This window comes from Acomys russatus, chromosome 22 (genome assembly GCF_903995435.1).
Source record: "Acomys russatus chromosome 22, mAcoRus1.1, whole genome shotgun sequence".
NCBI lineage: Eukaryota > Metazoa > Chordata > Mammalia > Rodentia > Muridae > Acomys > Acomys russatus.
The window spans coordinates 1,423,122-1,445,657 of NC_067158.1; the positions used below are offsets into that span (position 1 = coordinate 1,423,122).

Consider the following 22,536-nt stretch of genomic DNA (forward strand, 5'->3'; position numbering starts at 1 on the left):
ATTAGTTAGTGATATACCCAACTCCCGAGTGCAGGTCTCTCTTTGAAATCTGTTCTTGTCCTCCTCCTTTAGTGTGTTAACACCACGCCCAGCCTGACAGCCAGGACAGATGTGACGAGGGGCAACAAGAGCATGAGTAAGAAGACAGACAGACACAGAGACAGAAAGCTGATTGTCTGGGCTCTCAACCAGAAGAAGCCACAGCACTGCAGCTCAGCATAGAGGTGAAAAGAGATGTGGGGTTCTCCAATTCGAAAGAACAAGGAGGCGGAGTTATCACATGCAAATAAACAAGAAGGCAGGGCTCATCAATCTTGGTAAGAGCAGTCCTGTAACAGAGTGTCGTTAGGCTATTAACATCCAAGAAGAAAAAAACATGGAAGACATATCCCATACACAGTGTCAACATCCACACTTGGAGCAGAAGAAGGTTCTGCCGTTCCTCCGTGGGTCTGAGGCTCTGTGGTCCTTGACATAGGCAGCTCCTGTCAACAACACACATTGTCCCAGGACTTCTCTTTGTCATGACCTTCTCCAAATCCTACATATTAATAGACAGTTATACTGCTACATTTCCTAAAAAATCATCCTCAAAATCTCAGATTATATATTATCTCAGGTCCAAGCCATGGTATAGTAATTATCCCTTGATTTGGTATATAGTTTTATACTATGTTTTTCTGACTCTTGGGCTTTCATTTAACCTGAACGCTCCTTGACAGAAGCACTTATTAACTTAGCTTATTAACATTTTATGTTTAGGAGTTAGCATGATTCCAGACACAAATATTGTGGACTAGTTTTTGTTTTTGTTTATTTGGTTGGTGTTCTGAGACAGGGTTTCTCTGTGTAGCTTTGGCTGTCCTGGAACTCACTCTGTATACCACGGTGGCCTCGAATCCACAGAGATCCACCTGCCTCCCAAGTGCTGGGATTAAAAGTGTGTACCACCACTGGCTGGTGTAAACACATGATTTTTTTTCAACCGTTGCTTTCTAATACCAATTATTAATTTGTCATTCTTGAATCAACTTGGCAGCCTGAAACTGTCACTTCCTACTCAAGTTTTGTCTCATACAAAGTAACTGTTTGAAACAGTTATTCAGTTGAATAACAAGATTCCTAAACCACAGCTACGGGATCTGCAAAGGAAAATATTGAATTCATACTGCTAAGACAGGCTAAAGCTTAACTGTGGCTGATGCATGCTTACTACAAGGGAAACCACGAATAGTCAGCCCAAGGCAAATAAGAATTTAAATAGAAAAAGCAGTTAAATCTCTGAAGTAAAAACACCAACTAGAACCAATTGCTTGTAAAAATAACAATACTTTGTCACAAAAGTTATATTACGTAACATAGCAAGGAAATTCAAACAGAAGCATGGTTAGAAATCACCATTAAAACTGCAGAAACCTGGGATTTTTGTTTCTGTTTTTTGTTTGTTTTTCAAGACAGGGTTTCTCTGTGTAGCCTTGACTGTCCTGGAATTCACAGAGATCTGCCTGCCTCTGCCTCCAGAGCGCTGGGATTAGAGGTGTGTACCACAATGCCCGGCTCTAGAAATCTTTTCTGTGTTCAACTTCAACACATTTTTTAGTCAGTGAGTTAAAAAAAGGAAAGAAAAAGAATCCTTGAATATCCACTAAACTGGCCATATTACTTAATTAGTAATTATAATTAGGAAACAAACTTGGTAACAAAACGTTAGCTATACCTATGAATAAATACACACACAGAGACACAGACACAGACACAGACACACACACACACACACACACACACACACACACACTTTACTTGCGATCATAAGCATTCAGCAAATACTATAGCTCTCTAGCCATTTACCTTTTATATAAATTTGTATCACGTATTTGAAACCCTTTATACATTTATCTGTTTGTATTCATGTACTGACAATGTTTAGAACTAGAAACTATTTTACTGATATGTAGAAATACTATGAATCAGAAAGTTGAATTCCAAACTTGTATTTTACTTAGATATGTTGAACTCTTTTGATTTATTCTTCTTTAGAGTCTTCTTTTATAAGATCATTTAAGAAAACAAAAGGCCGTTAGGAGAGTTCCATCAGTGCTCCCAAATAAATAATAAATCGCTGTCTATTGTATTGTTTGAGATCTTTAAATACTGTTTTCACAATGAACAGTCAAGTCCTGCCATTTCATCACAGTAATGTTTATTATGCATATTGGTCGTTAAATAAAGTTTCAACATCACTACTGAAAATGTACAGATGTTAAAGTAACTGTACATACCTAGCATATAACCCCACATTAATATTAAAGTATAATTCTACCCCTTGAACCTGACAAGCATGCATCCCAGACCTCAAGGTTTGAAGCTTCCTTTTAAATTTTATGCCCGACACTTTAACATGATATCACAACATTCTTTTACTCTTCGAGGAATTTGCATGTTCATACCTTAAGTTTTGGTTTGACCAAAACCTTTCAAAAAAACTATACGTTAAACACGATTTTTAGGTTTTAAGGTTTTTATGAAGCTTCTGTGGATAACTACTTTTAACAATCAAGATAATTCTAGATATACAAAAGGGGAGTTGCTTTTTTGACACAGGATCTCACCATGTAGCCCAAGCTGCCTCTGAACCCCTAATCCCCTTGGCCCCAGCCTCCTGAATGGTTACAGTATAACTATCTCCAACACTTTTATATATCAATGATACGAGATACAAGTTATTTTAGAAAACTAGAGGGGAAACGAAAACAACTTAAGCTAGAAAAGGCAAGGGGGGAGGGGGGGTCAGGAGAAAGTACTTAACACCTAAAGTTAATCCTTATATTTAACAGGAATTTCAATTACATTGTGTTTTACTAAAACTACTTGGTACCTACAAATTTTCAAGAACACAGATGAGATCTGAGGAAGCTTCTATGATCTAGTAGACTTGTTAAGAGTCTAAGAAATAATTTAAAAATTAAAAATAAATAAATAGTCTAACAAAAAGAAGAATAGTTTGAATAGGCCAGAACCTAGGTACTCGGACCTCCACTAATTTTAGTTTTCTGCTTATCCTATATCTAATTGGATGCTTTTTTATTGTAAAAACAGAGCCAAGAGGCTCCTACTTGGTTAGACTAGGTTACATCACAGGTCTAAAATCAGGCTTTCTGGACTTGGGAGACAGGACAACACTAAGCCCTCCAGGCATGAGTAGAAAGAGCAATAAACTTTCCATTATAAGGCTCGGGTTTCTAATGTGATGCATGCCTAATTTAGAGTCACACTGACATATGCTAGAGCCATGGAAAACAGACCTTTTCATCCCAAGGGATGTGTGACCTTTATGTGATAAACAGTGCTCTTGGGTAAAACAACCTACAAGAATCTCAAATTCTACACCATGAAAACTACTTCACTATTAAAGGATGAATTTACAGAGAATCTCACACACACCCTCTCTCTCTCTCTCTCTCTCTCTCTCACACACACACACACACACACACACACACACACACAAATTGATTTCTGTAAAGGTACAACTAGTTGTATACTAAACATTTTATAACATCACCACCACCACCACCACCACCACCATCATCATCATCATACATAAACAGCAGCACTATAAGTAAAAAAGAACAGTGGCAAGACACTGACAAACAATTCATCTATAAGAATGTGCCTTAAGTAGACACACATCCCCCATTCCTTTGTATGCTTCAAGTTATTTAAGTATACATTATATATATAGTACAATAATCTTAAAAATATCCTAGAATTTTCTAAAAGAAAACAATATAGTCAATAAAGTATTCTAAATAATCTGCCTTTCACTTTAATATTTCAAATGCTAAAAAAGATTAATTTAGAAAGATCATAAAATGTTTATCAGGTTCCTTTCATAAGCATTGTGTTTCTTAAAAATTGTCTTTGGAAACACCTTTGAAAAAAGATTAGTACTAAGCAATAGCATGTGCCGCATGAACAAACACCTTTCCAACCAAACAGCTATTTCCAAACCAACCTAATCACAATCCTTTGTGATTCTTACAAGAAGAAAGAGTGGCTAGGGGCGAATGGTCTAGCAATATAGGTCAAGTCTGACCAGTAGAGGCTTAATCAATTTTTCAGTACAACCGCCTCAAACAAGTTACTTGTAATGACCTACTTACAAGATACATCAGTACCAATTAAAGAATATTCAGGTAAGCATGTTACCTACCACTGCAGATGTAAGTTTTATTAAGAAAAATATAAAGAAATAGTTAGAAAATTTGCAACAAGTTTAAAATTTGCACTGCTACAAATCAGGATTCTGTCTTTACTTATTCATTGATTAATATCTATGAAAAACAGAAATCTGATAGTTTTAATGGTGTTATGTTTCTCTATCTAGGCTCTAAACCTGTTGTGTGTCCTCTCAGGCCATCTGTTCTGTGTTTGTGCTTAAACTTTGGTGCTTTCGCAACATGTATGTATATTTTTGATCATGCTACTCTAACTTAAAGTTATTTGTGTACAATTTTGTTATTTTGTGATAATTTCACAACTTGTAAATACATACATTTGCATTTAATTATGAAACATTTGAAATAACCAACTTATACGTTTGCTTTATGAAAACAATTAAGTAAGCAAATATCATCACCACTATCCTTGAATATAATCAAGGAGAAAAGTGACTTTTAAAAATATATCCCTTCAGCTTAATTTCTCCTCTTACTTTCTCATAAACTCAATCATCATATATGGCAACAATACAATCAAATACTAACAGAATATATATATATATATATATATATATATATATATATAAAATATATTCACTTACATTAACCAGTGAGACCTTTATAATAGCTAAACAGTAACTTTGGAAAGATATGTAATATAACTACCACAGTGATTACAGGAATAGTTTCAGATACATCAAGTTATTTCTTCAAAAGTTGAAGGAAAAAAAAAACACCTCAGTTTTTCTAGCCCAAATAGAGCTAGGAGTGAAGCCTAGTAGTCACTGATTTAAAAAAACAGAAGCAATGCTTTTTTAAAAACTGCACAGAGACACAGTAATAATAAAAGCAAACCTTTGGATTTGCCTAAATAAGACAAGATGCCAGAAGACCTATACTGCCTTTCTTTCTTTCCTGGCTGTGCTTTGTGTATGGCTAGGCAAGCACTTTACCGCTTTGTACTTCTTGTAAGTTAAATATCAGCCCTTCAACTTATTTTAATAAGTTAAAAAATTAAGGTTATTTTTATGTACATGGATGCTTTCCCTGCACATATTTAAGTGCACATCACGGTGTGCCTGGTACCTGTGGAAGCAGAAGCGGGCACTGGACCTAGACTTACAGGTGGTGTGTGAGCCATCGGATGGGCACGTGAATGGAATCTGGGTCCTCTGCACAAGCAGCGGATGCTCTGAACCACTGAGCCATCTCTCCAGCCCCATGCCTTTCAGATATTATGCTTGCAGTTTTGAAACGTCTCAATTCCATAATCCCTTTCCATTTATAAAATTGGAAGCATTTCATGAAGTTTTTTTTAATGTGGATTATATCCTCATTATACTATTAGAAATCAAAAAGTTTTAAACTATCAATTCACCTAAAAACAAGTTACTGTATGTAACACAAAGAACATTATTAGTGATAACAACTTTTTATAAAAGAAAAATACAATTAGTAGAAAGCAACAAGTCTCTGGCATCTTTGTAAATCTCTTCAGGGTCTGCCTTAACAGAAGACAGCTAGCTAGACTCTTGCAGCTGCTTCTGTATTCAACGTGTTGATACACTGTTTTCCTTGAAGTGTAAAAAGAAAATCTATCTTCACACAAATACGCAAGCAGAAAAGGAATGCAGTTGTATGTTACAGCCTTTCAAATTGTTATTGATAGTATTACTTAAGTAAGAAGTACTGTCTTAGCAGTGAGCTGCAATGTGGAATATGGAACTTCGCTTTTCTTCCTTTGAGATTGAAGCCTATTGGTCCAATGCCATATCCTGGGCCAGTAAATGCAAGGAAAGGATGAGGGAGAGAAAGGAGAAAGGGAAGGTAAGAGTGCTGAGGAAAGGAGAACAGAGGAGGGGAAGAAAGGAAGAAACAATCCACTGGTCTATCCAGCATGGTAAACACTTGTACATATGTAGGTTTCTTAGCTAACATACAGATAAATTTAAATACACTGCTCGCCAGCTGGGCCTTATGGTACACACCTGTAATCCCTGCACTGGGAGGGTGAGGCGGGAAAATGATGAATTTAACATAGCCATGGTAACAGTAAGTTTGTGACAAGTCTGGGCTATATAGAGAAACTATGCCAAAACAAAAACGGATTCATTAAATTATGCAGATATTCTAAATACTGAGACATTTTATTAGAAAAAATTTAAATTCACACACTGTTCTTGAAGAGGACTCAAATTCAGTGCTCAGCACCCACATGGTAGCTCCCAAAATGTAACTCCATAGGCACCAGGCACACACATCACACATCCAGGCAAAACACTCAAATAAATAAGTAAACAAATCTAAGTCTTTAAATATTGAGATGTCAATGTTTTCTATTGACATTTTAACAACAAACACAATTAGTTGTTTTCCTTAAAATGACAGGCTTGGTTTAAGACATTTAAGAATATGGCTGTCCCAAATAATCATAATTCATCACCACATAATTTGAACTTGTTCAGTTTGCAATTCAAAGTTTCATGTATTTCCTAGAGATAACAACACTTCATTATTCAATAGCAGTGTTTTGTGCATAGTTCCCACTAAAAAAGACATAGTAAACATCGGATATGGGCTGCTCTTTCAGAGGACCCACACACTCTCAGGGTGGCTCACAACTGTCTCTAATTCCAGTTCCAGGGAACCTGACACCCTGTTCAACTTTTGTGGGCAACAGGCACACACACACACCACATAGGCAAAACACCCATACACACAAAATAGAAATAAATATTTAAAACTCATATACTAACTCGACAGGCTTGGCCAGGCACTGTGGCTTATACCTGTAACCTCAGCACTTTAGAAGAGTGGACGAGGAGGAGTGCCAAAAGGTTAAGGCCAGCCTGGGCTACACAGTGAGGTTCAGTCCAGCCTATGCTGCAAAGCAAAACTCTGTCTGAAACAAAATAAAAGGTTGTACTCTAGATAGTAACTTTTACTGCTTCATCATTTTTATATGAAAATAAAATTTAACTGTAAGCATATAATGTGAAAAATCTGAACTACCAGCACAGTGTGCTACAATTCCTTGATCACACCAAGGTGACAACAGCTTCACCCACATGTATATGCATATGTACGAATGTATGTGTGTATATACGTATTTGTAGACAGAGTCTCTCTATTTAGCTCAAATCTTGACCTCACATACCTAACCCAATCTTAATTTATGATCAATGCTTTTGTAGCACAGGGGTGGGTGGGGGATTTTAACAGTATAAAAATAAATGTGACCTCATACACAACCTTCGAGACTCAAGGGTGGCAAGGGTTTGCTGACTTCACTCTGAGAACCACTCCATTAGACAAGTCAGCTCATGTTCTTGACCTGCTCATCTGTGGTGAAGCTTTAATCTACCACCCTTGAGCCTTACGACAAAATCAGAGAGGTTTGTTTCCATTAGTAACCTGGGACATATTTGTTCCAGATCTAGTCTAGAGACAACAAATTTAAAAGTAGGCTGATATAAAACTTGGTTTGTCTTTTTCAACATACCAATCAAATACTTCAAACAGATTAACACTAACTGCATTATAAAGCCACCAATTTAAAACAAGATAAAAGATACTCATTTTTTACAATTATTTTACTTAATGTGCATTGGTGTTTGTCCTGCAAGTATGCCCATGTAAGGGTGTCATATCCCCTGGGATTTAAGTTACAGACAGTTGTGAGCTGCCATGTGGGTAGTAGAAATTAAACCCGTGTACTTTGGAAGAGCAAACAGTGCTCTTAATCACTGACCCATCACTCCAGCCCCAAAAGATACTTATTTATGTACTGCTAACGACAGAAGAAAAAAAACCCAAAGAAATGTAATAAAGAGAAATAAAACATAAAACAAAAAGATCCAAACCAAATAACTACAATACTTGCAAAAGTTATGATCTACCGAAACAGGTTACAGGAAAGATACATAAACAGAAAACAAACTTGTAGCAGAGTCTACAAGAGAAAAAAGCTGTTTGGTGCACTTCCACTCTAAAGAAAGGAGTCACTAGTTTACGCACGATGCAAGATTTATAATATGTTCAAATTAGCTGAGGACACCAAAACTGATGCAGACAATGTTTAAAAGAAAAAGCAGGCTGGAGAGATGCCCCCCAAGAGTTAAGGGCAAGTACTGATCTTGCAGATGACTAAGATTTGGTTCCTAGTGCTCATGTAGGGCAACTCACAATTGCCAGTAATCACTCTTCTGGCCTCAGAGCATCCGTATGAGACATGGACACAGAAACAACCACACCCCCCTCACCCCCATCCCTGCTGCCTTTTAATGTGCTGGCTGTGACAGCACATGCCAGTAAGCAGACTACTGCAAACAGGCAAGTGGTCATGAGCTGGAGGCCAAACTGGGCTATATCTTTTTTAAAAGCCAGGTGTGATAGCTCGTGTCTGTAAATCCCAGTATTTGGGTCAACCTAGGTCTCAGTGTAAGACTCCGCCTCAATATCACATACAAGAGTAAGACACTCTAATAAACAGTGGACTTTTAAAATCTTTGGAAGAGGGAACAGGATTGGTTTGGGTTTTTTTGGTTTTGTTTTTGAGACAAGGCTTGAAAAGCCCAGGCTGGCTTCAAAGTTACTATGTAACCCAGGCTAGGTTCAAACTAGAGCTCTTGCCTCAGTATCCCAAGTGTTGATATTACAGGCATATACCACCATGCTTAGCTTTTTAAAAGTTCTAATATTAAGTACAAAAAAAAAAAAAAAAAAAAAACTCCATTGTAGAAGAACAGCACAACCCTCTGGTTAACTATGCAAAAGAGATCAGAATCTTATTCCAGAATATAACTCAAAAAACAAATTATGGGCTGGGTATGGAGGTGTAAACTTTAGCCCTAGCACTCAAGAAGCGGAAGCAGGCAGATGGCTGTGAATTTTAAGACAGCCAGGGCTACAGAGTGAGTTCCCGACCAGCCAGGGCTACAGAGTGAAACCATCTCTGAAAACAAGAAAAAACAAACTATACAATCTATGGGTTACAGAATAATTACAAAAGAGAGTGATTATATGAGTCCTTCAATAATAGTAAAATTTACTGGAATCAGTACTGTCCTAACTCTGAAATGTTGCTTTACACCGCTCAGCATAGATACAACTTTGAATCTTATTTTAAAGTGCAGCACAAAGATCACTAATAAATTAAATTTTGAATTGGGCTTTTGAGATGGCTCATCAGGTAGAAGTGCTTGGTGACCCATAACACAAGCCTGATAACCTGAGCTCCCTGCCAAGCACCATGTAAGCATGAAAGGAGGAAACTAACTCCACAAAGTTGTCCTCTAAGCAGCACAAGTGTGTCATGGCAAACACACAAACACAATAATAAGAATACTTTAATTTTTTTATAAAATGCAAATTAATTTCTAGAAAATTGTTGTCTCCCAAATAAATTATATAAATGCAGACCCCCAAGTACTCAAACATCCTAAAGAATAATTATAATAGTACATCCTTAAAATTCTTACTTATTAATAAATTTGAAAGTGAAATGTGCACTTTCATCAGAAAGAAAAACTTAAACAAATGTACAAAAATACAGGGAAGGTAGTAGTTTGGTTAGGAATGGCCCCCATAGGCTTTCATTTATGTGACTGCTTGGCCATTAGGAAAGGTGTTCAGAAGGATTAGGAGGTGCAGTCTTGGAGGAAGTGTGTCATTGGGGGTGGGCTTTGGGGTTTCAAAAGCCCAAGCCAGGCTCTGTGTCTCTTCTCTTCCTGCTGCCTGTGGGTTCAGATGTAGAACCCTCAGCTCCCATGTCTGCCTGCAAGCTGCCATGAGGATAACAGACCACATTTCCGAAACTGTAAGGCAGCCCCAATTAAACGCTGTCCTTTATAAGAGTTGCTGTGGTCATGCTGTCTCTTCACAGCAGTAGAACAGTGACTATAGCACATGGCTACTGAAATGTTCTCAGAAAACTAGGCATACTGATGTTTATATATTTAAATGTTCTTAGTTGCAAGTTATAAAAATAAAGGCAAATTAAACACTTTCTTTAAAATTAACATTTCTCCCTATAGATACGTATTAAAAAAGTTGTCTGCTCCACTTTAGGCATGGCATCACCTCTCACACTGTCTTTTACAAATTTGATCTGGGATGTTATCAATTGTCTTGCTATGGCTCTTCATCTTTTCCTTCTTCTCCAGTCACACAGCCCAGCCTGATCTAGGCCCTGGCCGCCACCACCACACTGCTCACCCAATCCTTCTTACTTGCTCCCTGACTTTAGCTTCAAGCAACTATTACAATTTAAAATGTATTGATTTATTGGGTCCTCAATACTTAACAATAGTGTATATGTTTAGTTAGATTAAATTATAGACTAAACATCAAATATATATACTAAATTACACATTGAATCTATTTTTGTAAATGATTTTCCAAAACAATACTTTCGTTGTTGTTGTTTTCGTTGGTTTTTCGAGTCAGGGTTTCTCTGTGTAGCCTTGGCTGTCCCGCACTCACTTTGTAGACCAGGCTGGCCTCAAACTCTCAGCAATCCACCAGCTTCTGCTTCCCACAAGCTGAGATTAAATATATACACCACCACACCCGGCCCAAAATAATACTTTAATCTATTAAGAAACTGCAAATGTTTCTTCAATGACTGTCATATACAACCAAAATCATGCTATTTTTCAAATTTGCTATAATTTAGTTTATTCTGCCTATGCAACTGTATAAGTATGTGTAAAATACTTTTCCCTTTTCTATAATCATCCAAATGCAGTTATCCATATATTGGTTTCCATGAATAGCCACACTCACTCCACAAGCCAAACCTAACTTGTAACATCAGGGTTCACTAATCTAGTCCCACTATCTATACTCTGGCATTTTACTATAGTTCATTCAGCCTTCTTAACCAGATGTCGTAAAGATGTATTTCTGCACAACTTCTTATCCTTCATTCTAATAACCCATGTCTTAATAAAGGACTAAGACCAGGCACCTAAAACTAAAGCATCTTTCCTGTTCTTTCAGTGTCCAGAGTAGGGAAATAGTCATGTTACCTATGGCATAGTGACTTTCGACTTCTTTTCTAGCCTTTATTAGGAAATTAGGTGATATTAAAAGATAACATTAACAATTCTTTTCCTAAAGCATTACTGAGATATTTTACAAATTTTTATTTTTCAACATAAAGATTATGTTTAGAAACCTATAAATAACCAGTTTTCTTTTTATAAAATTATTTAGTAACAACATTGTTAAATTAACTATTATTTTGTTATCCATTTAAAATTTTAATTCATACTCATTTCTACCTCTAGTGGTAACCAAGAGATCATGGCTTCATAATAAATTTAGTTCCTTCTCAACTTTGGTTATCCTCTATTCCAGTCAACTTATGTACCTGTTAGTAACTGTCTGATATTAGCAGAAGTCCTCCTGACTTCAATTTTCTACTTCCTTTTATTTTGTTTCTTCTACAGCCTGTTTTTTCACTCTTAATGCGACATCTAATCCCAACTTCTTAAACTTTTGAGTTACAACCCCGTTTGGACCCATAAAACTGAATGCAGAGCTTTGCAAATTATTGGGAGTATTCCATTGTATGAATACAACACAGTTTATCCACTCAGCTTTCAAAGGATATCATGTTTGTTTTCAGTCTGGAGAAACTACGAATAAAGGTCCTATAAATATTTTTGCAGTGTCTTTTGTATAAATGCAAGTTTTCATCTCATTTGGGAAAATTCCCATGAGTAGATTGCTAGTTCATATGGTAAGCCAAAGTTTAGTTTTATAAGTGACAAAATGTTTCCTAAGCCAGGCTTGTTAAAAAATATGGATTACAATCTCATATGAAAGTCACATAACTGAATATAGGATCAAAAAATCTGGCAAGAGTGAAAGGTTTTTTAATACAGACCATCCAAAATTTAATTCAAAATAAGATGTGTAATGAAACCAAGGTGTCTCTGGCAACGCTTAACTGCATGGTGCCATGAGATTTTACTTCTGCCTTGATTCTAAACATAACATGTACAGAGTTCATGAAATCACACCATACAATGCCAACGAGCATGTTGCCCAAAACATCTTGGTTCAGATTCAAGTCTTTTGTACATTATAAATGTCAGTGTTTTGAATGGCTATACAATGTTTTCTGCTCTTATGGAACTAATGATGGTTTAACTATGAAAGACAAATACAATTAACATTTTCCTATTATGATTCTTCAGAATGGATCAAAATAGTGTATTTTGGTGTTATATTGTGTTAGAGTGTTTGAATCTAAAAATTGTTGTTTGAGTTGCTAACTTTGAGTGTCATTTTTAAAAAATCATTCAGTGAATTTTGACTTGGGGTAAAAAAATCAGAATTTCTGGCGGCCCTATCAAAATATTGATGAGCTGAAAAATATTTGTTTCACATCCTACAGTATCAAATGTTCAGCCAAGACTTAACTCTTTACACAAAAGTAAACAAATATTTATCATTAGTATGTGCATTTGCTTTTGTTTTTAATAACTAATAAAGTTATATGTTATCAAGGAGTTGTTTTAAAATAAATCAATGTTTTATTCTTGGTAAATGCTTGATCTGAATACCTGTTTTATACAGCTAAGCTCATGGAAAATTTTCTCAAGCGGAAATAGTTCATGAGTGGAAAGAGTCTGAGCTCTGCTTAGCCTCCTTCTGATGCCATCTGCTTTCTTTCTCACTTAATGTCCACACACAGCACTAAAAAATTTAATTATTGGAGAATTCATTGGCAGAAAAAACAAGAGAGGGGAAGGCATGAGGAAGATGGAGTAGAGTGGTGAGAAAATATAAGCAAAGTGCAATGACTTTGATTATTATGCATAAAATGGTATGAAACCCATGATGTAAGATAACCAAAAATAAAATATATGTAAAAAATAACCCATTCACTTTAGAATCTGTAACATATTTTCTTCTATCCCACATTTCCAATTCTAAATAAATTTTACAGATTTTTTTTTTATCAGTTTCTGAGTGGCTAAAGATTACTGCTCAACCAACCACACTGACTGACTCTTCTTATGTGAACATGTGATTTCCAAACTTCTAATGGGCCTGCCCCGTCTACGCTTGTATTCATCTTATCAACAGCCTTGCAAATGCTTCCATTTTCCTCAAGCCTACTGACTTTACCACTTTTAGTCATGTCTTCATGGTCTTCATTTACTGCATTTGTTTAAAATGTCTGTCCTTTTGTGACTCCTCGTTTACTCTGGTCATTTCTAATAAACTGTTACACAGAGCTCAGTTTATGTCCTCCGTAAGAAGACTTTTTCTGACCCCCTGTGTAGGGAACCAAACTCAGGACTTTTACATGCTAGGCAAGCACAACTTAACCACATGCCTAGCCCTACAAAAGTTCTTCCATGGAAGACATCTCCTCCCTCTCCAGGCCAACACTGCATCAAGATCTCACTTCTACCACTCACTGTAAAGGATTTTACTGGTAGACAGCACTCAGAAACTTTCCACTTAATGAAATTGCCTTTAAATGAGCCATCCCTTTACCTACCTCACCCAGCAGTAGGTAAGGATGCTGGCTACTGCTGGCCTCATTGGGCCACACCCTTCCACTAAGCAAGGAGTCCATGTACCAAAGTGACGCATACCTAATACAACTAACTTTTCTTTTGCAGGTGATACTTCTAAGTCAAACTCACAAAAACCCGTCCCCCAAGTCTGTCCTTCCAACGGACTACACTACAGGTGAGTGCAAAGGAGCAGCAATTTGGAGAAAGGATTGTAAGCACCTGGATTAGACACACTTGGCATACCTTTGCATGAAATCTCTTTGTGGTAACAGAAAGAGCCAAGAATGATAAAAAGAGTCTGTGCTCAATCATGTTCTACTATAACTGTCAACTTACAAATTCTATATTCTACTAATTTTAAGTGTGAACCCTTTAAAGATTTGATAATGGTACATATAGCATGATAAAAGACGAAAACACATTTAATCATTTGTTAGCTTGTTTTATAGTCTCTTAGTATTTATACCTATTGTAAAGGAGTGCCTACTCTCTAGGGTCCATAAATGTTACTGCAGGTCTCCTTCGACTTAGACTTAGTGAACTTCATTAATCCATTTTTTATAAATTATTGAACACCATTATAGGATAAAGAAAGCATAGAAGTAAAATCAGACATGAGACTATTAAAGGTTATTCTCCAACTTTGATAACTGGTTAAATGTTTTATTAAAATGACAGGTCTAGACTTTAAATTTTAAAGCTGTAATTTCTGTCTTTACATCATACTAAAACATTATTAGTGACTAAAGTAGATGTCTCATTAAAATAAGACCTCAAATATTTTTAAATTTGAAACTTTACTCCTCAGTTTGGTATCAAACTGTTTCACAGATTCTAAAAGAAAGTCAGCAAGTATTTCTTTGAAACAGTCAAGAACTCAGAAGCTGGGTGTGCTGGCACACACCTTTAATCCCAGCACTCGGGAGGCAGAGGCAGAGGCAGAGGCAGGCAAATCACTGTGAGTTCGAGGCTAGCAAGGTCTACAAAGCAAGTCCAGGACAGACAAGGCTAACACGGAGAGACGCTCTCAAAAATACAAAAAACAAAAAAAAAAAAAATTGGTCTTACTTTTTAGTTATCCCGTGAGAATGTCTCCTATACCTAACATACAAAGAAAAATGTCAGCGAAACACATACATGTGTACCCATTTATAACAACGTCCCTGTTCCTCTCCAGTTCTCATAATTTCTTCAAGTTTAGGGATTAGGGGCAGAGAGAAACAGTGTCACTACAGACTGATCTGGAAGGCATCAGGCTAGAGTGAGGCAAGAGCACAACTTCTCAACATGCTGGACAATATCCTGAAGCCACTGGAAACCAGACTGAAAGCACTGCTCAGTACAATACCATACATGACAGGCCGCCTCTCCCCTGGGGACGCTACAACACAGCAAGAGCATTTCCTCCTTAGTGATAATCAAGCCTTATGTCTGGTAAGTCGCACAGAAGAAAAACTACCTCACTCAGTTAAAGTAGGAAAATGCCCTGCAGCACAGCTTGTCATTTTAGAGCTCTGAAGAGCTTTTCCTCCCCTGCGAGGTAAAAATGGCTGACGCTATGTCACAAGCTCTGACACTCTTTCATTCAAGGAGCTACTCAATGAAATCCAACATTTATCTCTAAATACAATGAATTCCACAACAGTGAACAGAGTCCAAAATTCGAAGACAAGATTAATAGAAAATGTCACAAAGAAGTTACCTTCTCATTTTCAAAGTCTGGGTCCAAACTGGCAACACGAGCAACACTGATATAGTAAATAAACTACTCTTAACAAATACTTTGGATGAAAAAAAAAAAACCTAGTTAAGTCTCCTGTAATAAAAGTCTATGTTCTGCTTGGCAGTAGTGGCACACACCTTTAATCCCAGCTCTCATGAATTAGAAGCAGGTGGATCCCTGAGTTCAAGGCCAGCCTGGTCTACAGAGGAGTTCAATGACAGCCAGAGACACAAAGAGAAACCCTGTCTCAAAAAACATTAAAAAAAAAAGTCTATGTTCCATATGAAAGCAGTGAGATAAGACTAGCAAGGCAAAAATACAGTTATTAAAGAACATAAACTGATTTCTCCTCCTTGACAAGAAGGACCGAATTTACTCTCCTGCCTCAAACAACTGGGGCCAGGGGGAGACAAAACTTGTGGACACGAGGCAACAAAAACCATGACCTTTGATATTTGGGAAATAAGCCTGAATCCAACAACAGCCTTATTTCACTGCCTGAAGACTCCCCTGGCCATGCACAGGAGGGAGATGAGGCCAAGGCAGCTGGGAAGAAGGAACTAAGCCTGGAGGTTATACAGAGTGTCACGGAGGAAAGGCTAAACAAGAAAAAGACTGCAGTGGGTATCTCAGCAGCTGAGCTCCCCAGTACTTCAGTGTGAAGAAATTATGCAAAGCCACTGAAAGGACTAAATATTATTTCAGGTGACAACACAGAAACAGTTCCTGTTTCCACTATTCAGTGTACTTGGAAGGGCTTTGACTTAATGGTACAACAAGGTACTGCCTAAAAAACTTTACAGCCACTGTGGTGGTACACACTTTTGACCCCAGCACTCGGGAGACAGAGGCAGGAGGGTCGCTGTGAGTTTGAGGCCAGCCTGGTCTACAAAGTGAGTCCAGGGCAACCAAGACTACACAAAGAGACTCTGTCTAAAAAAACCAATAATAACAACAACAACAATAATAGTAGTAGTAGTAGTAAATTAAATAAAATAATAAAACACAAATGAAAATTCTGAAAAGTTAAAATTGTTTGAGTAACTTAAATACACCCCAGAACAAAGCTCAAGATATCTATCTGTATTTTATGGAATTTTAAAATATCCAATATCCAACAAGAAGCTACAATTTCAAATATTTGACATCAAATAAAATCACCAGAATATACAAAAGCAGAGAAACATAATGTATACTGAGGAGAAAAAGCAATCAAAACCAATTTAATGAAATACATATTAGTAGATATAGGAAATAAGACAATTATAACTATAATCTACGTTTAAAAATCTATAAAGATAAAACTGAAAACTCTGAACATGAGACATATAACGGGCAAGCTTTCTACAGAGTAAGCTGGTCTGAAATGAAACGCATACTGGGTAGGTCTAAACGTAACAGAAGAGCTTCATGACCATCACATCAACACCAAAGCCACCAGCGAGTATCACGGGGTCTAAGGTGCATGCAACCGGACTTCCAACAGAGGTGAGAGGAGGCGTGAGCTTGTGTGCACACACACATTGCAGATGCATTATATACGAATATGATATATGTATAGTATATTTGAAGAGACAATGGCTGCACTTTTTTCCAATTTAGTAAAAATGGATCCCACAGATCCAAGAAGCTCAACAAACTTGAAGAACAAGGAGCACAAAGGAAAAAAAACATAATTTCACTTACAAAGGGTCCTTGCTCACAAATTCTATAACCACATGTAATTTAGAAACTTCTTTGAATTAAGGTTCATTCATCTTTAGGTTAACTGTCTTTTCATGCATAGTTTCTACTGGCACGTTATCAGAGTACAGTAAGTCAGACATTAGCTTAGTAAACTATGCAGCACAATTTCTAACTGTTTCACAGCTGGCAAAATATAGCTCTTAAAAATAATGTATTGTGGTGAGACATAGTGGGCCATGCCTTTAATTCCAGCACCAGGCAGGCAAAGGCAGAAGGCTCTCTGGGAGTTCCAGGCAAGCCTGATGTACACTGCAAGTTCCAGGACAGCCAGGGATACACAATAAGACTCTGTACATAAAAACAACAAATAAAGTAATAAGGTATTTTGTTGCTCTACCATTTATGTAATTGATTGAACTACACTTATATTGACACAATTTTAACAAACTATTCTTTTAAAAAAAGAAAGAATACTTCTTTTCCTTTGCTTTTCCCTTATATAGGTCATTCAGATTAGAATTAGGACACTAACAAATATTTTAGAGAAACTGAGAGGTAGTACTGAAAACACAGAAGCAGTTTGAGGTTTAGAAAACAACTAGTCCTCCCTCTCTAGGGGCTGAGGAGAACCCGGCGACTGTTCACTAGTCCTCCCTCTCTAGGGGCTGAGGAGAACCCGGCGACTGTTCACTAGTCCTCCCTCTCTAGGGGCTGAGGAGAACCTGGCGACTGTTCACTAGTCCTCCCTCTCAAGGGACTGACGAGAACCCGGCGACTGTTCACTAGTCCTCCCTCTCAAGGGACTGACGAGAACCCGGCGACTGTTCCCTAGTCCTCCCTCTCTAGGGGCTGAGGAGAACCTGGCGACTGTTCACTAGTCCTCCCTCTCTTGGGGCTGAGGAGAACCTGATGATTGTTCACTAGTCCTCCCTCTCAAGGGGCTGAGGAGAACCCGTCCTCCCTCTCAAGGGGCTGAGGAGAACCCGGCGACTGTTCATTAGTCCTCCCTCTCAAGGGGCTGAGGAGAACCCGGCGACTGTTCACTAGTCCTCCCTCTCAAGGGGCTGAGGAGAACCCGGCGACTGTTCACTAGTCCTCCCTCTCTAGGGGCTGAGGAGAACCCGGCGACTGTTCACTAGTCCTCCCTCTCTAGGGGCTGAGGAGAACCTGGCGACTGTTCACTAGTCCTCCCTCTCAAGGGGCTGAGGAGAACCCGGCGACTGTTCACTAGTCCTCCCTCTCTAGGGGCTGAGGAGAACCTGGCGACTGTTCACTAGTCCTCCCTCTCAAGGGGCTGAGGAGAACCTGATGATTGTTCACTAGTCCTCCCTCTCTAGGGGCTGAGGAGAACCCGGCGACTGTTCACTAGTCCTCTCTCTCAAGGGGCTGAGGAGAACCCGGCGACTGTTCACTAGTCCTCCCTCTCTAGCGGCTGAGGAGAACCCGGCAATTGTCACTAGTCCTCCCTCTCAAGGGGCTGAGGAGAACCCGGCGACTGTTCTTCTGGAACATCACTATTGGTTTTCAAAATATACAATTTTCAAAATCAAAGTGTGAACTCAAAGTGAAAACAGGTAATTTTTAATTTATTCTCTCATATATTACACCCCACTGGTTTCCCCTCTCTCCTCTCCTCCCACTCCCTCTCTCCCTCCCCCACGACTCCCACTCTTCTGTGTCTCTTCAGAAAAGGGCAGAGCTAATGAGTATTTAACTCTTCACTCAAGTACAAGATTTCAAAAAAATCAAAAATATTATTTAGAAAAAGAATTAAACAAAAAACTTTTAAGGGGAACTTTTAATGTATTTTCATATTTTGGTAGTATTCAGCAGACAAAATTTAAATTTTCCTGCCTAAAACTAACCAAATAAAGAGACATAAGAGGAAAACTGTGTCTATTATAATGGCTTCTTAAAATAGTAGGTAAATTATTTTATCATTTTGATCAGGGAAACAGCATATTTCCAATAAAACGTAATGCCATAAATAGCTGCTAAGAATGCACTAATCCTGGAAATGTCTACACTATTTTTTCCTTTCCTAAGGAAAAACTTACATATACACTTTTAGCTAACTTGCATATCTAAGTGCCTACACACACACACACACACAAACTTACTCTGGAAAAGGTATAAAACAACGCTATTTCCTGTAGGGTCTCACACACACATGAAAAGCAGCATACAAACCTGAGGACACAGAGTGGAAAATCTTTCTGTGTCTGACTTCTCACCTGTCCTACCTTGTTTTCTGCGGCTGTGATAAACACATGACCAAAAGCAGCCTGTGGGAGGATAGGGTTTATTTCCTCTTACTTCCAGGCAACAATTCATCCCTGAAAACACCGTCACAGCTGGAGCTGAGGCCCTGGAGAAATGCTGTTCACTGGCTCGCTCCACTACCTGCCCAGGGATGTCACTGTCACCGTGGGTTGGACCCTCCCCGCAGGGATGGCACTGTCACCATGGGTTGGACCCTCCCCGCAGGGATAGCACTGTCACCTACTGTGGGTTGGACCTCCCCCCAGGGATGGCACTGTCACCGTGGGTTGGACCCTCCCCGCAGGGATGGCACTGTCACCGTGGGTTGGACCCTCCCCCAGCTGGTAACCAACAATGCCCCCACGGACATGCCCACAGGCGAAAGGACAGAGGCATGTTCTCAACTGAGGTTCTCTTTTCCCTGAAGACCCCTGTGTCAGGAAGACAAAAACCTAACCCGGACAAACCTCTTAAAATAGGAACTCTAAAAAGAGAAATAATGTCCAGTAAAATATGGAATTTACATATGTAAATTTAACTCTGAAAACAAGTACTTATACTGCATTAATTTCTTACATACATTCAAATCAAAAAGTGCAAGATGATTCTTATAATGAGACTCTAAGAAAGAAGTCTAAATTCAAGTGTAATATTCAGCCGCTGATAACAACCACTGAAAGTACTTATAACACATCTGTACTGCAATACATAACAGTAAAATGGAGTCTTTTTATTTCTTTGATCTAAGTACCGATATGTTTTCAATATTCACTTTCTATCTCAAAAAACACATTTCTGCTTAACAGAAACTCAATATTACAAACAAAAGATTAACTAATTAACCCAGCTCTCAAGACTTCAGTCTTGAGAGTGTCTTCAGTCTCAAGACACAAACCTCAAAATATCTTTAAGCAATTTAATAATTCATCAATAACACAATAAGCCGTCTAATCAAACTTAGATATTTAAATTGTTGGCTATATTAGTCTTTCTGACCATTCAGCAATGTAAATGAATTTTTCACTTCTGAAATACGTTACTTCACCAGTTTCAATTTTTTGAACTATTTATATTTAAATGGTTAATATGAAACATCTTTGCACATAACTTCAGTTAAGTCTTTTCCCTCTCGTAGACAAGATTTCTCTGACTCCGTCATTTTACCAAATTACCAAAGATGACACAATGTGGATTGAATTTCAGCCCTGAAGACAATAAATGACAAAACAGAAAGGATTGGCAAAGTAACAGATTAAAAGTTACTCAATTTTAACAGATAGATGGTTGTGATAAACGGGATGGGCACATAACAATACCGCTCCTTCCAAAATCCAATTAAACCGCCTGATTTTTTTTTTTTCTGACCAAAGAACCAAATTAAGGGGTTAAGACGTGAAATCTACGTTCAAAACATGCTATTTTTCAAAGGCGATAAATTGCCGAGAGAAGAGGAAAACACTTACATTTGGAGCATGACCTGATTCAAGAATACCCCATCCACCAACGCCACATACTCATCCAGGTTGGTCCCATTTCCTGCAGCCAGAGGTCCAAACGTTTTAACCTACAACAGAAGGGTTATCACGATGTGAACGCCCACCTCCATCTCTGCAGCCACAAATAACACAGCAATGAGACCGTAAAGGACGTGTTACTTACCCAAGTGACCAAGGGGCTGGTCATGAACTGCTCCAGAAGGGGGGTAAAGATTTCGTTCTCCATTTTACAGATTATATATTCAGGAAGGGGGGGGGGGGGTAAAAAAAAAAAAAAAGGAAGTACCACGAATACGCCCAGGGAATTGGTCAGTAGACGTAGAAGTAGGACGAAATCAATGAAAGCCCATTTCGGCGCGGGAGGAAAATCCCATCGAAGAGGGAGAAGTCGTCTCCCTCCTCAAACCCCCCCAGGGGAAACGAGCCCAAATCCCGCGCAGAGCCGCAGCCGGCGCTGGCAGTGTCTGCACCCGGTGAGGAGGGGCAGGAAAAAGGCATCTGGAGGAGGACGACGCAGAGAGCGGCCCCGGGCACGAGACAAAAAGCCCGTCAAGGTGGCCCGGCTCCCGAAGGGGTCCGGCCAGCGCGGCGACGGCCGAGGAGGCGAGCCCGACGTGGGGGGCTGAGAGCGGCCAGGCCGGGCGCGCGGCTCCGGGGCGTTCCAGCCGCCGGCGGGCACGGGCGCGGGGAGCCTCAGGCGCCGCTCGCCCCTCGCCGGGCGCTCCGCATGCCCCGTCGCCCCGCCGGCCTCCGTGTGCCTCGGCGACGCCCGGGCGCTCCGCCGCCGCCGCGCGCCAGCCTCGTGCCGCCGCCCTCCGGAGGAGCCGGGGTAACGGCCTCAGAACCGCAGTGCCGCAGCACACCCGCCGCACAGCCGCCGCCGGCCCTGCCGAGCGCGCCGCTCCCTCCGCGCCGGTATCCTTCCGCCGCCTCCCCGCCCTCCCGCGCCCCTGCCTCTGGATTGTGGGAGAAGAAAAAACCGCTGCATGAGCACGGCCCCGAGCGCGCGCCCCCGCGCCGGCCCGCCGCCGCCGCCGCCCAGATTCTGCGCGCGGGCGCGCGGGGGGCTGCAGCTGCGGCGGTGGCCCGCGCCGCGGACGGTTGCCAGGGCCTCGGGGGGGCGGGGATGGGCAAGGCTGAGGAAGGGAGGGGGAGTCTGTCTCCCTGCTCGCTCATGCCTAATTACGGTTTATTTCCTCCCCGAGCGCCTCTTCTTTGATGTGTGAAGGAAAGGGAACAAAACCCATCCCTTTTAAACACGAGGGATGCAGACATCCTCTGTCGGATGGACACTTTGATTTGATTTGCTAAACGTGCTTTCTGGCCACCTAAAAGGAATAGGGAAACTGCAGCAAAAAGCAAAGGTACATCTTGAGAGGGCGGAAGAAGGGATTGTTTTTGTTTTCCCTTCTTTTCCTTAAAAAAATAAAAATAGAAATCAGTCCTCTAAAGCAGGAATATTTTAAAGAGTTGTCCCTTTCAACATGGCATTCCCTGACTGGATCTAGGGTGACTCAGCCACAAGAGAAGATATTTAGAAATAATCTAAATTGTGTGACAAACATCTGTCAAAAACCATTTATGTTATTGCATTAGTGGACCCATCGAAA

At 39.5% G+C, this 22,536-nt stretch overlaps 1 protein-coding gene and 1 long non-coding RNA gene across 3 annotated transcripts in view; both read right to left on the reverse strand.

Annotated features, from left to right (window-relative positions):
- Ccdc88a (coiled-coil domain containing 88A) overlaps positions 1 to 21,569 on the reverse strand; it is a 125,494-nt gene extending 103,925 nt beyond the window's left edge. For both annotated transcript variants that reach the window (XM_051165166.1, XM_051165165.1), the window contains exons 1-2: positions 21,090 to 21,569; positions 20,894 to 20,994 (exon numbers count right to left, since the gene is read on the reverse strand). In XM_051165166.1, the coding sequence (XP_051021123.1) occupies positions 20,894 to 20,994; positions 21,090 to 21,152 (164 nt within the window). In that variant the 5' untranslated portion in view covers positions 21,153 to 21,569. The remainder of the gene's footprint in view (positions 1 to 20,893; positions 20,995 to 21,089) is intronic.
- On the reverse strand, positions 17,747 to 18,778 carry LOC127205875 (uncharacterized). Its single transcript, XR_007832702.1, has 4 exons — positions 18,657 to 18,778; positions 18,382 to 18,427; positions 18,244 to 18,335; positions 17,747 to 17,890 (listed from the first exon to the last, which is right to left on the reverse strand). It is a non-coding gene; the product is annotated as an uncharacterized LOC127205875 (long non-coding RNA).
- Positions 21,570 to 22,536: the final 967 nt, after the last annotated feature.